We start from the raw sequence: 22,230 nt of genomic DNA, 5'->3' as shown, positions 1-22,230 counted from the left end.
AGCCTGAGCTACACAGTGAGTTCCAGGTTAGTCTCAATAGTGAGACCCCATCTCACCCCCCAAAAACACCCCCCCAAAAAGCTAGGTCAACAAAGCTAAGGGCAAGGAGGGATCTAATAGAGAAAGGTTACCAGAAAGAACTAACAAACTTATATTTACACCCAATAACATGATCTCTACTAAAAAAAAAAAATGCAGAGTTTAAGGGAAAAATAACCAATCCATAACTACAGTGACAGACTTTAACTCTCCTGCCAGTAATTGATAGAATGAGCAGATCAAAGTAAAAACAACAGTTGGTTTTCAAAGGTTAATATGTAGACATATCCTCTGGAGATCTTACTAAAAAGCATATTCTAATCAGAATCTGGGGTGTGGCTGAGTCTGCATTGTTAAATTCTCAGGGAAGCTGATGCTACTAGTCCTATAGATCACAATGTTTATAAGGCAGTGTGCTGAAAAGTTAAAGAAAATCATAAAGTTTAATGAACAATACAATATTCTAAACACTTAAATAACATTCATTTTATATAAAATTTTCCAGAACTGACAAAGCTATTAGAACAAAGGAAAATTATAGGCAATGCCAAATGTATTTTGTACACCAGAAAGCTGATCTGTATGGGCTGTATCAATAGGATGCCTTGCTCTTTGGCTTTTATTTGGATTCTGCCAGTGGAGAACAAGAAGTTTAGGGGGTAAGAGGGAGAAATTACCCCCACCCCCAGTATAATATTCTTTCCTGCTTGGTCTACTACATGCAGTACTTCCTTGGTTCAAGACTTGGTTGGTTCTTACTTTTTTCCTTCAGATTTAGGGGTGGTGAGGGTTCGCAAGGAAGACCATACTTTCATGCTTGAAAACAGTTCCTTTATTAATCTTTCTTCAAATTAAACTGTTCCATCTGCTTTATGATGGGACTAAGATCAATTCAGGTGGCCAACCAAAAAGGCTAATCTCGCTCATTCTGAAAATATGTGTAAAGATTCAAAGACAAGTATTTAGGACATCCAAATCTAATATTATATAAAAAGACTATTATAGCTCAGTAAAGTTGAGTTTAATATAAAAATATAATAGTAAAACATAAACCCAATTAATTATAAAAATCACAATCCTCTTAATAGGAATGTGAAAAATACTTAAAATTCAATATTCATTTACAATAATAATTATTATGAATCAGAAACAAGGAAATTTCTACAGTCAGATAAAGGGGATCTATGAAAAGGTCCACAACAAATATATTTCTGGTGAAATATTTAAAGCTTTGCTTCTAAGACAGAGAATGAGAAAAGGAAACCCATTGTCCTAGATGTCTAAACCACCAGCAGACTCAAGAAAAAGAAACTGGGAATAAGGAGTGGAATGGGGAAAATAAGCTCACATAATGATCACATATGTAGAAAACCCAAAAGAATTTACAGAAAAAAATTTTTTTTAACCTGAAGATCAAATCCAGGGCCTTGTGCATGTGAGAGGCATGCCACCAGCCCTACAGATGTATCAGTTTATTGTAGAACTCTATTTGAACAAGTTTAGCAAGGTTACTGTATAAAGTCCATACACAAAAAATGATTTTCTTTAGAAAAATGAGTTAGAAAAAAAAACTTTAATGACAGCATTTATAACATAAAAACCAAGCACCTAGGAATAAAGAAAAAGAAACATATTCAAGACCCCTACACAGAAAACTATCATTATTGAACAATAGTAATACAGACTAGACAAGTGGAATATGTTCAGAAGTTGAAGATTATAATGTAAAGATATCAACTGTCTTCAAATGGATCTACACACAAAGCTAACTATAAGCCCAATAAAAGTCCAAGCAGTCTTTGATAAAACTGCTTCTAAAATGTGTAAGAAAAGAGAAAATATAGAATGGCTGGGGCAATCTTGAGGTAGATGGAGAGATCTATTCTACTATAATTAGCATGGTGTTAGCTCAGAGATAGACAAGTTGATCAATTAATCCACAAATTTATAAACATCTCATTTATAGAGCACTGAGGAAAAGGAGAATCTTCAACCATGGGGTTGGGAAAATTGGATATGGGAAAGCAGTGAGATATGACACATCTTACCATACAGGAAGAAAAAAAATCTAAATGTGAAAGGAAAAAAAGTTTCTAGAAGATAAAACAATCTGGAATAAGCAAAAATTTCACAAATCAGTAACTAAGGGGAACAATTAGAAAAATGAGTCAAGAGGCTACCATGAGATTAAAATGGTAAGTCTTACCATAAAACCAAAAAAGGTCTTGAAAATTGCTAAGCATAGTGGCACACATCTGTAATCCCAGTACTGATGGAGGCTAAGACAGGACGACTGCAAATTCAAGTCCTTCCTGGGCAACTTGCTAGGACTCTATCTCAAATTAAAAAATAAAAAAGATCTGGGGAGGTAGCTCACCTCTAGGTTCAATCCCCACTACCACAAAAACAAAACAAAAAGACTTAAAAGTTGAATACATAAAATATTTCTACTGGGCATAGTGGCACATACCTGTAATTATAGCACTCTGTGTGGCTAAGGTGGGATGACTGCAGGTTCAAGCCCAGTGTGGGGAACTTAGTGAGACCTTCTCAAAATAAAATTAAAAATAAGGGTTGGGAATATAACTCATTGTGAACCCTAGGATTCAATTTCTAGTACAAAAAATAATTTTTATAAATCAAGACAAAAGCCCCAGATAGTCTGATAAATGGAAAAAAGACTTGAAGAAGAGACTATCCAAATGGTTAATAAGCAAACATTTCAAGCAATAGGCATGAAAGAGTGTTCATAAATTGGAAGACAAACATAATGTAACCAACCAAGCAACTCTATCAGAATAGCTAAGACTAACACTATCAAAAACCGGCAAAGAAGTAAAGGAAAGTTTCATACAGTGGTAGTACAACTATAAACTGTAGCCATTTTGGAAAACTGTTAAGCATTATCTAATAATAGTTGTACATATGCATATACTATAATCCAGTAATTACAGTACTAGCTGAAGTTCCTTCAGAATTGTATGAACATTAGGAGAGACATGGACAAGAAAATTCACTATAGCACTGTTTATAATAGCACCAAACTGCAAATAGTCTAAATGCCCATTAACAAAAATTGTAGTCTCCCCTTACCAGGGGTCTGACTTTACACGGTCTCAATTGTGGTCCAAAAATATTACATGGAAAGGTCCAACAAATAATCAGTAAGTTTGCAATTCATGATGAAATCTTGTTCCATGTAGCAGAGGACGTGAAGCATCCTTCAACCCAACATATCCAACTTATACATGCCCTGCTAGTCTCTTACTCACTTGGCAGCCACCTTGGTTATCAGATCAACAGAGGTGGATATTACAGTACCTGTGTTCAGGCAACCCTTATTTTACTTAGTAATGGCTCTGAAGTACAAGGGTGTAGTGGTAGCAATTTACATATGCCAAAGAGAAGCTTCAAAGTGTTTTATGTAAAAATTCTTGACTTAAAGAAAAACTATAGTATGCTGAGACTGCCAAGATTTACAATAAGAACAAACAATATTGTGAAATTGTGAAGGAGAAACACTCACACTAGTTTTGCTGTCACATCTCAAACTCCAAAAGCTTCATCAATAGTGCATGGCAACTAGTAACTTAAGATGGAAAAGATGTTCTAACTTCTAAGTATAAGACATGAACAGAAAATATGTTCCAACTGGCAGCAACTTGTTGGGCCAGAAAACATTAAGCCCATACCTAGACCTTAGTGAGGGATATCTGAAACTAGTGACACCAAGCCGTTTACTGCAAGGGACCCTGACACTGACTCCGGAATTGATTTGGACTGGATAGGTTGCATCTGCCAATGAAGAAGCTACTGTCACATTTCTGGTCCAGTTGATTAAGCAGAAAAGACACCATTCAAAACAAGTCTTCAACTGTGATGAAACTGGGCTCTTCTAGATGAGGCCCAGTAGAGCCTACATTAATACAAGCACAAAGATGGCAGCTGCACATAAAACATGGAAGGACAGATAACTTCTGGTATGTGACAACTAGGACATGTAATACAAGCGATAAGAACTCACGCACTCTCAAAGAGAAAGCAAAATTTCTCTGCCTTTGTTCTAGCAGGATAATCAGAAAGTGGAGGTGATAGCCATCTTGTTTGTGGAATGGTTCTGCTGATGCTTTATCCCAGAAGTGTAAAAATACCCAGAAGAGGAAGGGTTGGAATTAAAGTCTGATTTAATAAAAGGCAATGTACCTGCCTGTCCTGAATCTGTTAGCTATTAGAGTGAAAATGTCATAGTTGTTTCCACCTCCAAATACAACCTTCCAATTTCAGCCCCTTTATCAGGGTATCATTTGGTTTCCTAAGGAAACATATATCCACCAGGTATTTGATCAGCAACAGAGGCAAGGCCTAATATGGACATCATAATAGTGCTAGAAATCATTTGCCATTACTGACATAGCAACATTCGTCAAAGCTGCAATGGATCAGTTGAAACCAGAAACTGTAAATGCCTCCTGGAAGAACTTATGGAGTGAAGTCATAATGATTGTAAAGGTTTCATGAGGTTTGATGGAAAAGTTAGGAAAATAACTCATGCAGTATGGTGGATAAAGATTTACCAACATGTCTGATGAAGTGGAAACTTAATGAAGACACTTAAAAAGCATAAACAAGTAAGGGACTAGAGAAACTTTTTGAGTCATCTACAGAGAAAGTGGAAGATGAAGAAACTGAAGCAATCAGCAGTACTACCACTACTGAAGTTTGCTCAAGTGTCTCAACTCAGATATTAGAGAACAAAATTACAGAATATGAACCTTGAATGGAACACAGCATTAAAGTCACCTGTATCACTGCTAAAGAATCACATTTCTAAAAAGTTTCAGCAAAATATACCTTCAACTATCAAAGATCCCCAATGATTAACATTATCTGCTACTGACATCCAATGACTGACATTATTATGACTGACATTGTTATAATGATCCAGGATCACCCGAAGTACATGATTTTCCTGACACATTATCAGAAAGTGAATAGCAGGCTAACACACATCACAATGCCTACATCATTCACTTCATTTCATACATCAGATAGGTACCATACCATTGCTCATCATCACAAGAAAGGTGAGTATGGTAAAATGTTCTGAGAAAAACTACATTCATGTAACTTTTAGTACAGTTATAATTTTTCTATTGCTATTGTTGTCAATCTCTTATTGTGCCAATTTGTAAATTAAATGTATCGTAGGTGTGTTCAGTGATGGCAAACCTTTTTGAGCTTTCAATGACACAAACAGGTGCTGTGGCATTCATGCCACCCTTGGTTTAGGAAAAAACATACAGGATTTGGTATTCTCCCTGATTTCAGGCATTCACTGGTGGTCATGGAAGCTATTCCTGAAGGATGAGATTACTATATTCATATAATGGAATGCACAGCAATGAAAGAATGAACTGTAGATACATACAACACAAATGACTCACAAACATGACACTGTATAAAATGGACACCTAACAATATGTGGGGTTCAAAAAGTGGCAAAATAATCTGTTATTGTAATAGTCATTAATTTTAGAAAGAGGTAATGCTAACAGACATTAGTGGACATCTGTTTATTTGTAATGATCTGTTCTTGAATATTCAATGAGCTGTATTTCACTATTTGTTACTTCTCAGTGACACATTTTAAAACATGTAACAGAAGAAAAGTATTTTAGGCGGGGCTGGCTTTAAAGTTGAACTTCCACTGATAGTCTGCCTCATCCTCCCAACTGCTGGGATTACAGGCATATGCCACCATGCCTGGCTAAAAATTTTTAAAGTTTTACTATATTTCCTCTTCTGCTCTCTTTTCAATTTTTTTTTTTTGGGGGGTACCGGGGATTGAACTCAGGACTTTGCACTTGCGAGGCAGGTGTGGTGTCACTGAGCTAAGTCCCTGGCCTTCAAATCTATTTTTAAATTTAGTGCCATGCTTACTCAGAAGTCTTTAGTAGTCAAGTTTTGTGATATAAACAAGGTTATTACCAATAAATGACTTTGTTTCACAGATAATACCTGTCAATCATAACTGGGTATGAGATATACTAAAAGGTTTTTCCTAAATATTAGTGGCATGCATTCATTTTCTACATATAATGACTATTTACTGTGTACCAATCATGCATCATGCACTGTAATAAGTGCTTTACGTAATTTCTAAAACAACTGAGCAAGGCAAGCTATTAATAGTCCCATTTACAGATGACAAAACAGATTACAGAAATTAACTTCTCATAAAGTAAGCAAATCAGAGTGGATATTCAAATCAAAATCTACCTGAATGCATTCTTTCCATTCTATATATCCATTATTTTCCCAGTAAGTCTCCTTTACTATATTATTTCATCTATAACTATTAAATGTGCATGGTGGCCAAATATTATCAAAATATCTTACCATTCAACAAGTCTATCCTATTGCATATAGTCACACTGGAAATAAAACACAAATACCCATGTAGAAATCTGAACAATCCATAACAATAACAAAAAAGGCCTCTTCAGAGTGTCCACCTATTATATGAAGAAATGAGTCTTAAGAAAATATAGTCTACTCTTACCACAGAAAAATATATTACATGTCTGTGAAAATTTGGTAAGAACAAACTTTATAATCATAAAACAGTAATGCCAATAGTGAAGATGGCATCTTAAATCAAAAGGCAGAATTACTGAAGCCTTATGAAAGTTTAAGATTTAATATACAAGGTTTGTTATGGTGACTTTTCCAAATGCTAGCAACCTGGAAAAACTCAAGACATACCTCTTCTGAGTCTTGTGATATGGTGGTTTCTTCATTCAAAACATACTGTCCTTTATAAAATTCCCTGATCCTCAGATTTAACGTTTCAGTTTCTTTTTTCAAGTTCTCATAACTTGGTAGTGGCTTAGTGGCTGTAACTGAGCCTCTGAAAGGTAAAGATTGATCCAGGCTATTCTGAGATCCCCTTAAGGAAAGGGAATGATCATCTGAGTCGGCGTTTATGTCATCTTCATCAAGTTCTTCATTAACTAGACAGGCTGAAGAGGGTTTCAGACATATAGAAGCATAATTTTGGCCATACAAAAACCTCAAAGTTTCTTCGGTCTTCCACTCAATCAAAGTCTCCCTCAGAACTTTAAGTAAGTTTGTCTTTGCAACTTCAGGACATACCTGCACTGAACTAGAAACTTGGTTTGATTTGGCAAATTTCTTCTTAAAGTGCTCAGCACTTTTCTTACTTATTCCCACAAGAGTTATTTCTGACATATTGTATTTGTTTTCAAAATTTCCTGATGCTTGTAATCCTTCATGTGAAGGACTATTTGAAGAAATCTGACTTCTGATTTTCTGAAAAGGAAGTTCACAAGTGGCAGCTTTCTCCTGACTACCTAATTTGCAACTGCTTAACTGCTCAGTGACTTCTACTACTATCTGTTCTTTGAGTGTAGAGTCGGTTTTTTGACCAGCTTTCTTTTTCATTATGCTTTTTTGGTGCAGCTGTGGCCCCATACCCATTGCATTCGGCCTCTTTTCTGGTAGAATGGAGGAAACAAAGTCTTGTTCATTATCACTGCTACTATTACTACAAGTGCTGGAAGAACAAGATTCACAATGCTTTTCAAAATGAGCAGGATTATCAACATCTGATGTTTTAATGACTTTCTGTAATTGCACTTCTCCTGAATGGCCACTGTGAAATAAAAGATAAATACAGTAAGTGTAATAAAAAGCAAAGTATCCCAAAATTATTTATAATTTGTAACTTTTAAAGTAGAAATTTTATTCCCTAGAAACAGCCTTATAGATACTGATAAACACATTTTAAAAGAAGGCTATAACTTTTCTATATCTAATATATATTTGCTATAGTTCTTTCATCGTTTTACCCATTCCAATTATTTTAAAATGGTTAAAGCAAAACGAGCACAACAAAACTTCAATAATTCTATCCTACTGAATTATTATGGCACACGTGTGCGCGTGTGCGCGTGTGTGCATGTGTGTGTGTGTGTGTGTGTGTGTGTGTGTGTATTTTTTTGTATTGGGGATTGAACTTGGGACCTTGTGCTTGCGTGGCAGACGTGGAACCACTGAGCTAAATCCCCGGCCCATCTGTCTATTGTTTTGTGACTGCTTTATATAAATATTCTTAAAAAGTTTATCTTTTGAAAATCGCTTTACTGGCTTTTAAAAAAACACATTACAGGAACTCTGTTAAAGTTTGAAAGCTGAAGAGAGATGGGTAAACATAAAATGCCATAGAACAAAAAGCAAAAGAAAAATCAAAACAGAAAATAAAGTTGGCAAGCTGACATTTTCCAATGAAAGACATTTAAATCTGAAGTTTTTTGAGAGTTCCAACAGAGCAACAATAAAAGACAACAATTGTCCTTTTGACTATATTTTTCAATTTTAGAGTTAGATTTGAATAAGATTAAGAATTATGAAAGAGTGAAGGAAAAGAGTAGCTTTGGCAATTGAACCCAAGACAAATTCAGGACAGGCAAGCACTAGCTCTCATGCAGACACACATCAGAACTTTAAAACGCTGGGACGAGAAAGTTTCTGGGTCAAGAAATATGCTGTGGGAAATGTAAAATAAAAAGGTAGGGGAAAATGCTGAAAGCAAGGTTGCAGATGGGAATGGAGAAAAGATGATACATTTTTTCAGTATTAGGTATCATTTTTAAAAGTTAGAATCTAACCAAATAGGGGACTACCAGATTAAAAAAGTATAATTTTAAAAATCAGAACAATTCAACTTTCTTATATTTTATACTCTTAGAAATGTAAGATTTTATTTTTCCTATACTAGGCTGAAGCTAAAAATTAAAGAGATGCATTAATAAACGTCTTACTTGTGGCTCAATACTACATGTCTAATAATCAGGAACATTTATTCTGAGAACTAAAGGGGGTGTTTTGATACAAAGCCAAAGATGAGCAAGCAATGCTATGAGGAGGATTTAGAAAAAAATCACAACCTGGAATTTATATTAATGTTTTAGATGTTCTTTCAAAAAAATTAAACAACTGATAAATCCTATAAAATAAAACGACAAAAACCTTTCAACAAATGTAATTGGCACAATCTAACTGACAAAGAAACACAGTATCTGAGACAGAGGCTGTGTTTAGATCATATTTCAACAGGTTCAATTAGACTTCCACAGTAGGAACAGCTGTACGATCAATCATACAGATCAAATACATCATTTTAACATCACAAAAGAAAAACCTGAACACATCAAACATTTCTTTCTGTGGGCCAGAATAGGACACTTATAACGCATCAGCACAGAAAGTCCAAGAGCTCATATCACCTCGGACACTCCCCATGTTCCTATTAATACGAATATCATATAGAAGGTAAGTGATACTGATTCAACCATACCTTTGTCCTTCTGTTAGCAGCTGAAAATCAGGTTGTCTGTGAAAAAACAAAGAAAATTAAAGGCAAATGACAAGTCAAATGCTTTCAAGTGTTTATTAGAATTATACTAGATAGAAAATATAAAAGAGAACAGTTAAAAATAAGGATATTTTCCTAAAAAAATAAAAAAACAAACTCATCAATAGTTTATCATACTCTCTCAGATAAAATTTATTCATTTTCAGAACTATGTGCCACATACCCACTGAAGTTTTCCTTGACTAACCGGGACAAAAGCAAACCACTCTCTTCTCTATAAATTCCAGAATCATTACTGTCTGTACAATTAATTAATCATGTATTTCTTTATGGCCTATAGTATCTAAATGTTTCACTTTTCATATGTGATTTCTTATCTAGGATAGAAGCTCCTTGATAGCAGCTTACAGTATGTTTTATAATACTCTAGTCAGTAAGTCTTTTAATTTCTGAGAAAGCAGTTATTATCGTACTATGAATGTGATCTATGAGGTATGATCGAATATATGGTGAATGTTTAAATGCTAAAAAACTCCACTAACTGAGACACATTGTCATTAATTCCCCTCACGATACTCCCCCTTGCTTCAAACATACTTAACTCCATTGTTCTTGTCATTTTCTGAAGCAGTTCTAAAAGTCCTCTAAGTATCTTCACTTGCACTATTATGGCTGCCTCAATGTCCCAAATCAATTCAGAATGGTTTACTTTTCATGGTCATTTTCACTTTGGGGAAGAGACAGAGGTCACATATTACCAGATCTAGTGAATAAGGTAGATGGAAGACATCATACAGGGTTTTTATTTTAATCATATGGTTTTTATAAGCCTGCTTTATTCACTGTTACTTTCAGTGTTATTTTTTATCAAACCTTGTAAAGACACTCACAAAAGAGGACTTCCAGAACTGCTTCAGAAAGTGGCAAGAATGCTAGGATAAGTATGTTCAAAGCAAGGAGCATTTTGAGGGAGACTACTGGCAATGTGTCTTACTACAATAAAAAATTTAAACACTTACAGTACGTATATTGTGATGACACATCGTATATACATTGAATGATTTAACTCTAGGAACAATTTGGCCATGCAATACCAGAAATCTCATTTGGCCATCATATTAAAAATGGAGGAATAGCTTCCAAATGTAACACACACACACACACTCTCTCTCTTTCTCGCCAGATATATGAGAGAACTGACAGCAAATGAATCTATGAGGACAGGAAACATTTCTGAAGTGACTCAGAAAATGCTCTCCCCCACTCTGGTGGTGCTGGGGATTGAAGTCAGGGCATCATGCATGCCAGGTAAATGTTTCTCCACTAAGCTGTACCTCTTCTAAAGACCGCACAACAGAATAAAAAGAAATATAAGGCCCAGGTATGGTGGCCTATAATACCAGCTACTCAGGAGACTGAGGCAGTAAGTTTCAAAATTCAAGGGCAGCTTGGGGGACTTGGCAAGACCCTACTTCAAAATAAAAATTGAAAAAGGGGACGAGGATTTATCTTAGTGTTCCCTGAGTTCAAATACCAGTACTTAAAAAAAATAAACACACATACACACTTACTTATATGGGCCTATGTGTACACTACAGAGAAGGTAAGGAAGTGCACATATAAATTTCAAGTAAAGAGTCCACTGACTTTGTGACACTGCAGACACCTTCAATTAAAGAATCAAATTAGACAGATGAAAGCAGAACTTCTTCGAATTATGACATTTTAAGGCTACCAGTTAAAAAATGCCAGTCACAAGTATTTTTCTACTTCATTAAACATGATAGCATTAACAATGAACTATTATGTAGACAACATATTCATCTTTTGTTCAAACATAGGAGGCACTATGGGGAATGGGCTCTCTTATCAATCTTCTCCTTATTTGTGGACGGCACTAACAGATTAAAGCATTCTTTCCATTATATTCCTTAGTACCACGTTATCAGGAAACATAGGATGAAGCCAGTATTTGACAATCTCTGCTCGAGAGAATGTTCTGCTGCAGCTCAAGAATCCCCTAGACTAAAATTACAAAATTAAAGCCATTGAGCAGTGAATTGCTTCAACGTGATTTATTTTTAATTCTTCCTTTGGCTCTTAACCAGGTAGATCTTTTTTCATGCATCCCAATTATCCTATTTGTCCTACTGCTTTCCACTCACTAAAATTCTAGTCATAGCAGTCTAGTATGATGGTACCTGTGAAGGTAATACTAGAAACAAGTATCATTATGTTAGCAGCCTTGAAACAAGCACAAATAATGGCTGTTCAGCAAAGAAATCCATATCCTCTTTCCAAAGGGCCTGTTTTACCACAATTTAAAAGTTAGGTTGTGTATATTTTCATATTAAACATTTGTTAAATAAATTTCTGTAATAATAAAAAAAATCCACACTGTTATACCAAATAATCCAAGAGAATATCTGTCAAGTACCGTGAGACATGATGCTCCAGGAAATTAGAGATGAAGGAAAAACTTGTGGCTGGGCCAATCAAGAAAAGTGTCAGAGAGGAATCATTTCAGCTGGGCTTATAAATCTACATCAGTTTGTAGAGAGAGATCTTTGAGGATTCTCTCTACCTTTTACTCAGTTTTACAATGAACTTAAAGCTGTTCTAAAAAAATGTCTTGGGCCAGGGATTTAGCTCAGTGATTCCGCCGCCTGCTTTGCAAGCGCAGTATCCTGAGTTCGATCCCTGTACCCACTCCCCTAAATAAGTCTACCTGAAAAGAAAGTGTGTGTGGGGGAAAGACATCAGATTGTATATAAAGGCATTTAAAGTTAACCCTATGAATTTGTTGAGATTTTATCCACATAGTCACACCCCCACCCTTTAAAAGAAATGTTATGCTGAAATCTATCCTATTTAAAAACAAAACCCCAAACCTGCCTTTAGTCATATAGCCCACCAGCCCTTTTCATTGTAAGCTTTCTTTAAAGAACTCTATACTCATCATTTTCAATTCCATATCTTTTATTCAGTCATCAACTCTCTGCCTCCTGGAATCTACATCCATTACTCCTCCAAAATGAATCTGGCTAAGATCATCAATTATCACTGGACTGGTAAATCTAAGGGATGTTTTTCAGGTTTGTTTGTTTTTTTAAGGGAAGAGAATCAGTATGAAAGAATCTCAACAGAGGAGAAATAAATCATAAGGCAAGGATCTTGGGAGAGAACTAAATCACTGATAGAGGAGGGAGCTGTATTAGAAATGAGAAAGAGAAGTCAGAGAACATATGAAGAAAATAATGTTCAAAGAGACACTGCTGAATGCCCTCAATTATTTCAATAAATTAGTACCTTAAATTATTTACTATAGCTCAGATTTAATGTTTAAGGAGAGCAGAAAAGATCTGAATGTATTAGGTAGCCAATAAGAAATTAAGGAGAGAAAATGTGAGCAATTGTGAACAAGGCCAAAAGAATGCAAATGTAGGCTTTGGTGCTAGACAAACCTTGTGTGTTTAAACCCCAAATCTCTCTATATGAGCCAAGTGTCCTTTCCTATCACTATATCTTTCTTGAGTCTCAGTTCCACCATCTATAGAATGAGTAATATAGTATTTCCTTAAGGATGCTGTGAAGACTGCATTAAGTGAGACAGACTTCTTAAAAGTATTAATGGTCTTAACTTGAGAATTCTCCCCAATAATGTTTAGCAACATAAACACAAAAAAGTAAAAAAAAAAAAAAGATGCCTTTGCTTGCAAAGGCAGACAGAGCAAAAGGTTAAAGAAACCACCTAGGATTGTCTTAAGAGGACAACACTGTAACAGCTGACAGAACTCAAGAAAATAAACATAATAAGGGTCTGCCAATCCAGAAAAACAAAGTTGGGGTATACAGGAGGTCAAAATGAGGTTAAAAACAGACTGATAGTTGCAGATGAGATGGAGGTTGTGGTTACAAACGGGAAGTTCTTATTTCGAGATCTTGAAAGCAGAAATAAGAATGAGATCTGAGTATGGCTAAATCAAGAGGTAATCAAAATGTAAACGTTATTGTAATGAACACAATTTAAGATCGTTTTATGAGAAATCCCCAGCTACACAACTTGATGCTCTTTCTTTTTCTTTGAGGTGTGTGTGTGTGTGTGTGTGTTTGTAGTTTTGGTACCAGGGATTGAACTCAGGACCTTGTACTCACAAGCCAGGCAGTGGAACCACTGAGCTAAATCCCCTGCCAAGCCTGATATATATTTGGTAACGGGGATTGAACTCAGGACCTGCGCTTGCAAGGCAGGCGCTGGAACCACTAAATCCCCAGCAAACCTGATGCATTTTGAAAATTAAAAGAAAACCTAGTTTCTAAAGATAAGAAAAATTAACACATGTAAGTGCCTACTACATGCTATGTGGGTTTTTTAAAAAATTGTGGTAGAGGGGCCAGAGGCATAGGTAGCTCAGTGGCAGAGTGTAAGCTTAGTATGTGCCAGGCTCTGGGTTCAATTTATAGCACAAAAACTAAGTAAATAAAAAATTTAAAAGTTGTGGTATGTGTGTGTGTGTGTATATATATATATAAAATTAAATTACCAAATCATGCATTTTTTAGGAATGTAGTTCAGTGCATTTACTTTAAGCACATTTATACAGTTGTGCAACTATCTCCAACCGTTTTTCATCTTTCTAAACTGTATCCTTAGTGACATGTATTATCTTCACACAACTTACTGTATTTTTTATAGGTAAGGAAATCGAAGCTTTGAGAGGTTAAGACTTTCTAAGATCACATAGCTAACAAGAAATAAATCTAGTTTCAAACCTAAGCTGGATTTCAAAGTCTTCAATCTTTCCACAGCATGTTGCTATTAATGTCAGAAAAAAAGACTCCATAAAAGTTGTGAGGACAGCACTTTTGCTTACTTTCTTGTAGGAATTCTATGTATTTTACAAACTATTTTCCTCTGCTTTAATTTTTCTGACTTCAGGCAAAGAAAACTACACTCAATGTGGTTTCTAGATTTTTAACTGTTTATGACTGACATTACTCTTTCTGGCTCCCAATTTATAAAATGAGGAATGGTACTGGACACTAAAATAAAATAGATTTGTGTTACTTGGGAATTAGATGAAAGGTTCAATTTAAAAACCTAAGTTTGCTACAAGGTACCATATTACACTGCTTTCTCTTCTGTACTTTCTTGGATGAAATTCAGATTCTTTTTGTTAAATATGCTCTTTTTCTCTATGCTAAGTATCTCCCCTTTTGCACAATTCAAACTGCCCTGGATCTAGTTCTTGGAGCTTGATTGAACAAAAGTAAGTAGCCATCCCAGTTAAAGAATGCCCTTCAAAAATGTTTTATCTTATTTCCACTAAGGCATAAATTAAATGATTAGTTTTAATTTTAGCAAAGTAAAACTAAAAATATTTGTGTATGTGTATATATATTATTTGAAATATGTATATATGTACATGCATGAGTGTAGAGTCCACCCAAAAAAACCATACACATTTCTGGGAAAGAAAAATAATATATTTTTCAACAGATGGTGTTACTCTCATATGAGCGACCCTAGAGGATATAGTATATTGCAGAAAACTCACTACACTGCCAGCCCTTAGAAAAAAAATTGAAAAAGCATGTGCAGCAATCTCAGTGACCAAGGTCACCCAAGCAGCAGTTCACTGTACTAACAAATGTCTGGAAGCTAAAAGCCACCACTTTGAGCACCGCTTGTAATTGTAGAGGCCAAAGGTAACTTGTATTAATTTAATGACGTCTCAATAAATTTAGTATTAAAATATTTATATGAGTTTTTCTTTTCCTAAAGTGTGTATACATTTTTTTTGGTGGACTCTGTATATATATCTCACTTGAAATCACACTTATAATGTGTAAATCTAAAGAAGCAGTAGGCTGTAACTCCCCCAAGGTGGGAACCTTTCAAATATTATTTTGAGACCTCTTAAAATCTGTTTTGGAAAGCTTCTATTCTTCATACAGAGCACAGAAGTGGCTGTTCAGGAAGAGGATATAAAAGTTAGTTCTGCAGAGGTTTTTGGCTTCCGCACTTCTGAGATTGTACTGTTTATTGCCAACAAGTGATGTGTGAAAATCCCCTACTCTGGACCACATGATGGCGCTTTTAGCTTTGTCAGCATCAGCCATTCACTCCAATTTGGTCTTTTAAAAAATCACATTTGCTTGTCAACGTTTGTCCTTTCTTCTTAGCATCTGGCTCAAGAAACTTTCCTCCTTTAGACTTTTCAGAGCCTACATTTAACTAAAGAGGATTTATAAATGCAAGCATATGTCTCATGAGCACACTGCCTCAGAGCATCAAAACTGTATGTGGTCTCTTTTTGGCCACTAAATGGGTAAAAAAATTCTAACTCACAAGATGGGAAACATCACACTGCATTATAACCTAAACCATTCTAGGTCAATGCTTTGTCTAACAGGATATCAAGAGACATTGTGTGAAAAGTACTGCTGCTCTCCATGTCTTTAAGGATATATTTTAGATATTTTTTTCAGATCTCGAAGGACTAAAAAATCTTCAAGGCTTTTATGACTCCAAAGTCCTGATCAAAGAATGGGTGTTAAGAGTTTATCATGAATTTGTCTAAGTTGTTCTTTAGTCACTTATATACCTATATTGATTAGATAATAAACGTATCGTAGTATATAATGTCTTATAAATTTTAAGGGATATTACTAGGTTTTAGTATTTTTAAATTTATACTAGTGTTAACAATAATGAAAGATCAAATTCACTATTCTATTTTCAAAAAGTGTAAGACCAAGGTGTTACCAAAGAGGTCAACTTCAGATTGTTCAGGATATAATCTAAAATATCCTTGACTTTTTTTATAATTTAAAAACTGGTACAATCCTTTATCACCCTTCATCAAATTATTAAAGTCAGTAACTTTTTATTTTAAATTCTTAAATCAGATAGACTTTGCTATAAGGTAGTATAGTTCATCTAATCTTATGCTGATAATTTTCATTTTTATAAATAAGACATTTCCTTATCTAGAAAAAGTTCCACTACAGTAGCAGTGACTAAAGACACAACTGACTCACAACTGTTAAGTATTAGACCTAAAAGGAGCTAAATGCAACTTTCTACTTTTACAGATGAGGCTAAGTGAGGTCTAATGCTGATAAGAAGCTCTCCTATAATAAAACAATTAAAAACTTGAGCTACATTTAACAAAACTCTTCTTCAAACTGCAGATTAAGTGAGCTGTCACCAGCATTTTACAAAAGTGTAAAAATAACATAGGTGCTTCAGTAACTTTTTTTCCCAGTTATATACATATATCAGACCATAGTATATAATGCATTTATAACAGTGGTCAAACAGTTTAGAAATCATTGCAGGGCAGAGGATTTAGTTCAGTGGTTCCATTGCCCACCTTGCAAGTGCAAGGTCCCAAGTTCGATCCCTGGTACCAAAAAAAAAAAAAAGTCACTGTAGTAAGATATCCAATTCTTTGATTAGATTTAAAATTTTACTTTTATTTCAAAATTTATTCATTTACTATTATAATATTGTTACTTAGTATAATAACTAAGTTAAAATAAAATTTCTGCATTAAATAATAAAAAATACCGTTTTTTTGGTACCAGGGATTGAACTCGGGTCTTTGTGCTTGCAAGGCAGGTCACCAAACCACTGAGTTTAAAAAATACCATTTAAAACAAGCCCTATTTGGGGCTGGGGATTTAGCTCAGTGGTTTGGTGGCCTGCCTTGCAAGTGCAAGGACCGGAGTTCAATCGCCGGTACCAAAAAAAAAAAGTAAAACAAGCCCTATTTTCCTTTTTAAAAAAGACTGGTTCTGAACATTGTACCCTTTATCATCTATGAAAAGACTGATCTTTTAAGGGTCACATTTCTGCAGAGATTGTATGTATAACAAGTAAACAATCTTTCTCAAATAGCAAATTCTAGAATTCTGATCCTTAAAAAAAACAATGAAATAAACAAAAAAACAAAACCAAAACAATACCTAAAGAGTCTGTGAAGAAACAGTGACCTCTAGTGGACTCATAGAGCCATAATCCCTGTCCCTAATAATTTAGAAATTAAAGTAGCACTGATACATCCAGATAGAAAAGATACTGATATGGTTATTTTTTTTTTCCTCATTGAGTTTACTGGTACATTTTAGGTATACAGTACAGTTACATTCATCATTGGGATCTTGTACCTCTACATGACAGGTCTTGGTTCTCATTTTTTCCCCTTTTCCCTGCCCTCCCTTCACCCCCTTCTTCCCTCCCCACCTTTACAAACACTTCATTTCCATTTTTTCATTTTCTCCTATTTTTTTTCTTTTCCCTTATTAGCTTTCCCCTACCTTCCCACTTTCCCTATACCTTCAGTACCTTTCTTCCTATTTGATACTGATATGGTTATAAAGTGATGAGTATACAAAATTAAAGGCTACTGTTATATTATGTACAATGGGACAAATGTTTATTTATAAATTACTTACTAGTTTCTTCTAATCAAGTGGAAAATGCATAGAATCCTGACCTTATTCAGAATCTGTCACTAGCTTAAGAAAAACATTTAACCTTTCTGAGCTTATTTATGGGAGGTATTAGGTTAAATCTAGGGATTCTTTAAGCTCTTTATAATTACTCATATTTCCATTAAAATATTAATGTAAATTAATTCTTCTGTTAAGCCAACACCATATGAAGTTCTGCTCAAAAATATTTACTGGTTCCCCAGTACTTGAGAATATACCAAACTCAGCCTGGCCTCTTGTTACTTGGTTATTATTTTTTCCCTCAATATACAGAAATTTCCTGTAATCTTTGAGAGATACATTATAAGACTCCTGGGAATCTTATAATTTCAGGGATGCCTGAAACTGTGGGTAGTACCAAACCCTATACTATATAATGTGGTTTCTTTCCCCAACTTTTTTTTTTTTTTAAATAGTGACTAACAGGTAAGTAGTGTATATAGTGTGGATATATTTGAAAAAGGAATGATTCATGGTCTGGGCAGAAGAGATACAGATAGTATGAGATTTTTATTACTTAGAATGGTGTGAAATTTAAAACTTACAGTTTTGTTTATTTCTGAAAATTTCCATCTAATATTTTCAGACAACAGTTGACTGTGGGTAACTGAAACAACAGCAAGTGAAACCATGGAGAATGGGGGACTACTGTGTGCTTCTTGCAATTTTTCTCAATTTTGTTCACTATTTCTCATTTAGCAACCTCCTAATGTAACTTATATTACATGTACCCATTGGAGTTGGTAAAAAACTGTTCTGCCATCTCAAGTATTGTTAAACTCATGGGTTTTGTTTTGTTTGGTTTGTTGAGACAGGATTTCAGTATGTATTTCAGGCTGGCCTTGAACTCACTCACAACAATGCTACTGTCTCAGCCTCCAGAGTGCTGGGATTACAGGTGTGCACCACCATGAATGGGAACAGGTTGGTTTTATACATTTGTGTGTGTGTGCACACGCATGCGTGTGCATGCATACATCTGTGCAGCACCTGCCAGGAACTAGCACATAATGTACACTTTGGATGAAAATTTTTAGTTTAGATTATGCAAACTTCTTCAACTTTCGTTTTGGTGATGTAGGGAAGGATACAAATAAGTTAAAATTCTAAGAACAGTAAAAAAAGTGACAGGGTTTTAATTTCTGAGGAAAAGTAGGCATTCTGAACATAATATGGTGAGATTAGGAAAAGGTTAAGGTAAAAACTTAGCTAAAGAAGTACAAATAACTATGTCTGAAGTAAGAAGAGATGGCAGGAAAGGAAGTTTGGTAAATGGTTTTGGGCCACACAGTGGGTTAAATTTAATGAGTACAGGAGGTATCTTTGGAAAGAAAGTTAACAATAATTTTTTAAAAGCTTTTTTTGGTGGGGAATGGAATATATCACTATTGTAAGGCTGAGGCTGTAATGGGCATCTAGTGAAAGAAATATTAAAACATGAGAAAAAGTGAAAAGTAAAAAAGGAGCATAGCTTCCCAGTTACTTTGGGCAATGCAACAAACTTATAACCTCCAGATAAGAAAGTTGATGGTTATTTGTGAAATAAACAATTTATTCTTTATTATGTTCAATTCAGTTAAGGCCACAAGTGAGTTTTACATATGTGAAATCACAAAGGATTGGGTTGGCAGGCAAATATCTGCATCAAAGGTTCCGTCATCAGCACAGTTCAATAGATGCTAGTTGAATTTAGGGTGTCATATAATCTTCATCAGGTAAGAATTCAAGGTTTTATTTTTTTAGGCAAAGCTCTATAGTTAATTGCATCTCATTACTTTTTAGTCATTTATTTAGTATATATCTTCACTATATTCCCACAAGTAATACTGCCTTGTGTTATTATAATACTCTTTCAAATATGAATTATATGGGACATTATTTAACCTTACTAAGCCTTCGGGCTTTCTAGACAACATAGTCTAATTACCATAACAATTTTTGCTTTATTATAGAATAGTACCATTTCATTCTGAATAATGAATTTTTCCAAATTCAGGGCCTATTAAAATACTGCAGGTGTTTAAATATTTCCCAAGAGGCAAAATCTCTGTAACGATCATAAACTGTTTTTGCAAAACAATAACTACTTTATCTGGCTTTCTTTTAAGTTACAAAAAAACACTGTGCTAAGTTTAATAAAGATTAAAAGAGTTAGTAAAACTTTTTAACTTTAGTACATAGTTTCCTAACAAAGTGAGCTAAATTGGATTCCAAGACCTAGCATCTTCTGAAAAAGTTTAATATTCTTAACTCAGGATGATTAGATTATCAAGGTTCACAGACATTTCTGGCATAGCAGGAAGTCAAAATTAAAGCTCAAGTTTGGCGATTAAAGCTAAAACAATAAACATTTGTATGTATGAATTTTCTGACTTTAAGTGTAAAGTCCTTAATAACTACCCTTCAAATAGAACCATTTCCCCCAAAAGTGTGTAAAAAGCAATACTGTACTGAAAACTAGACCCTATTCTCAGTTTGCCTGAAAAAGCAGAAAGTATTACAATATATGAATAAATATATATAAGTGATTTAAATTACCTGTCTTCTTCTCGAACCCATACTGGAGTTTTGGGAATTTGTGCTTCAAAAAACTTAGATGCTTTGTAACAAAAATTGCTGCAAAAAGACTAAAGAGAACATGTTAAAATTATTTTTTCTTTTATGAAACATAACCTACATAGAGAAGAGAGTATAAAAACACATATGTGTAGTTCAAAGGACAAAAACCCATGAATCTTCTATTACCTATGGCCAGAAATAAGATACAGTACCTGTGAAGACTCTTATATGCTCCTCCCTAACAGTACAGCTCTCCAAATGTCCCAGAGGTAAGCGCTACCATAAATTTGGTGTTGATCATTCCCTTGTCTTTAGCTTTACCACCTATTATATTCCTTTTTTTTTTTAAGAGTAGGAAGTATTTATTGAGAGGGAGAAAGCTTCTAAGAGAGACAGAAGGGGAACTGGAAAATGGGTTGCCCCACCCACTATATATTCCTATAAAACAGCATTCAGTTTTGCCCATTTTCCAACTTTATCTAAATGGACTAGCATTATTAGGTATTCCTGCCTTTTTCTCAAAAAGATGTTTTTAAAATTCACATAAGTTATTCATATAGCTTATTTATTTTCACTGTATATTATATTCCATTGTATTAGTATATTACTTATTTATGAACAATTGAGTTGTTTCTAGTTTTTTGCTATCACTTCAGTGTTACTTATGAAGTGAATGATTATTAAAATTTTGATAAAATATACATAGTATGGAATTTGCCATTTGAACCATTTTTAATTGTATAGTTCAGTGACATTAAGTTCATTCTGTTACATCACTACTAGCATTCATTTTTGGAAGTCTCTGCATCTTACAAAACTGAGCATTATACTCATTAAACAAAACCCCTGCATTTCCCATTCACTGACAAACACCATTCTGCTTCCTGTATAAATTTTACTACAGTAGGCATTTAAGTAGAGACAAATATTTGTCCTTTTGTCCTGGCTTGTTTTATTTAGTGCAATGTCTTCTACGTTCATCCATACTATAACATGTGTCAGACTTTTCTTCCTTTTAAGATTGAATGATATTTCAATGTATACATATACTACATTGGCTAATCCAGCTATGAAAATTCTTACACACGTAGTGTACATAGGAAAGAAATTTTTTGAGTTTCTGTAAGGTATATACAAAGAAACAGAAAAGTATGCTCATAAAGAATGTGCGAAGTTTCTGGGGATATAGCTCAGTAGAAAAGCACTTGCCTAGCACGCTTAAGGTCCTAAGCTCAATCTCCAGCACAGCAAAAAAAAATAAAAAGTAGTACTTAATATTGTTATATTAATCATTCAAATTAATTGTATAAAAGTTTCTTATTAATTTGTCTCTCTCTCTCTCTCTTTTTTTTTTTTTTTTTTGTACCAGGGATTGAACTCGGAACTCTGCACTTGCAAGGCAGGCAGTGGTACCACTGAGCTAAATCCCTGGCCCAATTTGTCTCTTCATTATATACTCTCAATATGGATCTATGGTCAATTATAGGTGGGAAACATAACTTCTTACCTCTGGCTTATCTTTTCACTTTTTGGAAACCTCTAATAAATTAAAGTTTTAAATTATAATGTAGAAAATTTAACAGTTTTTCTTCCATGGTTTATAATTTTCTGTCTTAAGAAATCCTTGTCTAAGTTTATATTCATCCATATTATTTTCAAAAAAGGTCTGCCTTTTACATTTAATTCTTTAATGTGGCTACTTGGAATACAAAGTGAGATGGGGGTCATTTTCT

General features: G+C 34.4%; 1 protein-coding gene across 6 annotated transcripts in view; it reads right to left on the bottom strand.

The window, feature by feature from the left end:
* Positions 1–22,230, bottom strand: part of Rpap2 (RNA polymerase II associated protein 2) — a 91,808-nt gene that overhangs the window by 55,582 nt on the left and 13,996 nt on the right. For all 6 annotated transcript variants that reach the window (XM_010644920.2, XM_010644918.2, XM_010644921.2 and 3 more), the window contains exons 6-8: positions 20,477–20,565; positions 9,419–9,454; positions 6,805–7,714 (exon numbers count right to left, since the gene is read on the bottom strand). In XM_010644920.2, the coding sequence (XP_010643222.1) occupies positions 6,805–7,714; positions 9,419–9,454; positions 20,477–20,565 (1,035 nt within the window). The remainder of the gene's footprint in view (positions 1–6,804; positions 7,715–9,418; positions 9,455–20,476; positions 20,566–22,230) is intronic.

Source organism: Fukomys damarensis, unplaced genomic scaffold (genome assembly GCF_012274545.1).
Source record: "Fukomys damarensis isolate Sample0158 unplaced genomic scaffold, DMR_v1.0_HiC HiC_scaffold_33, whole genome shotgun sequence".
In the NCBI taxonomy this organism is placed as follows: Eukaryota; Metazoa; Chordata; class Mammalia; order Rodentia; family Bathyergidae; genus Fukomys; species Fukomys damarensis.
This window is presented reverse-complemented; position numbering and strand designations above follow the sequence as displayed.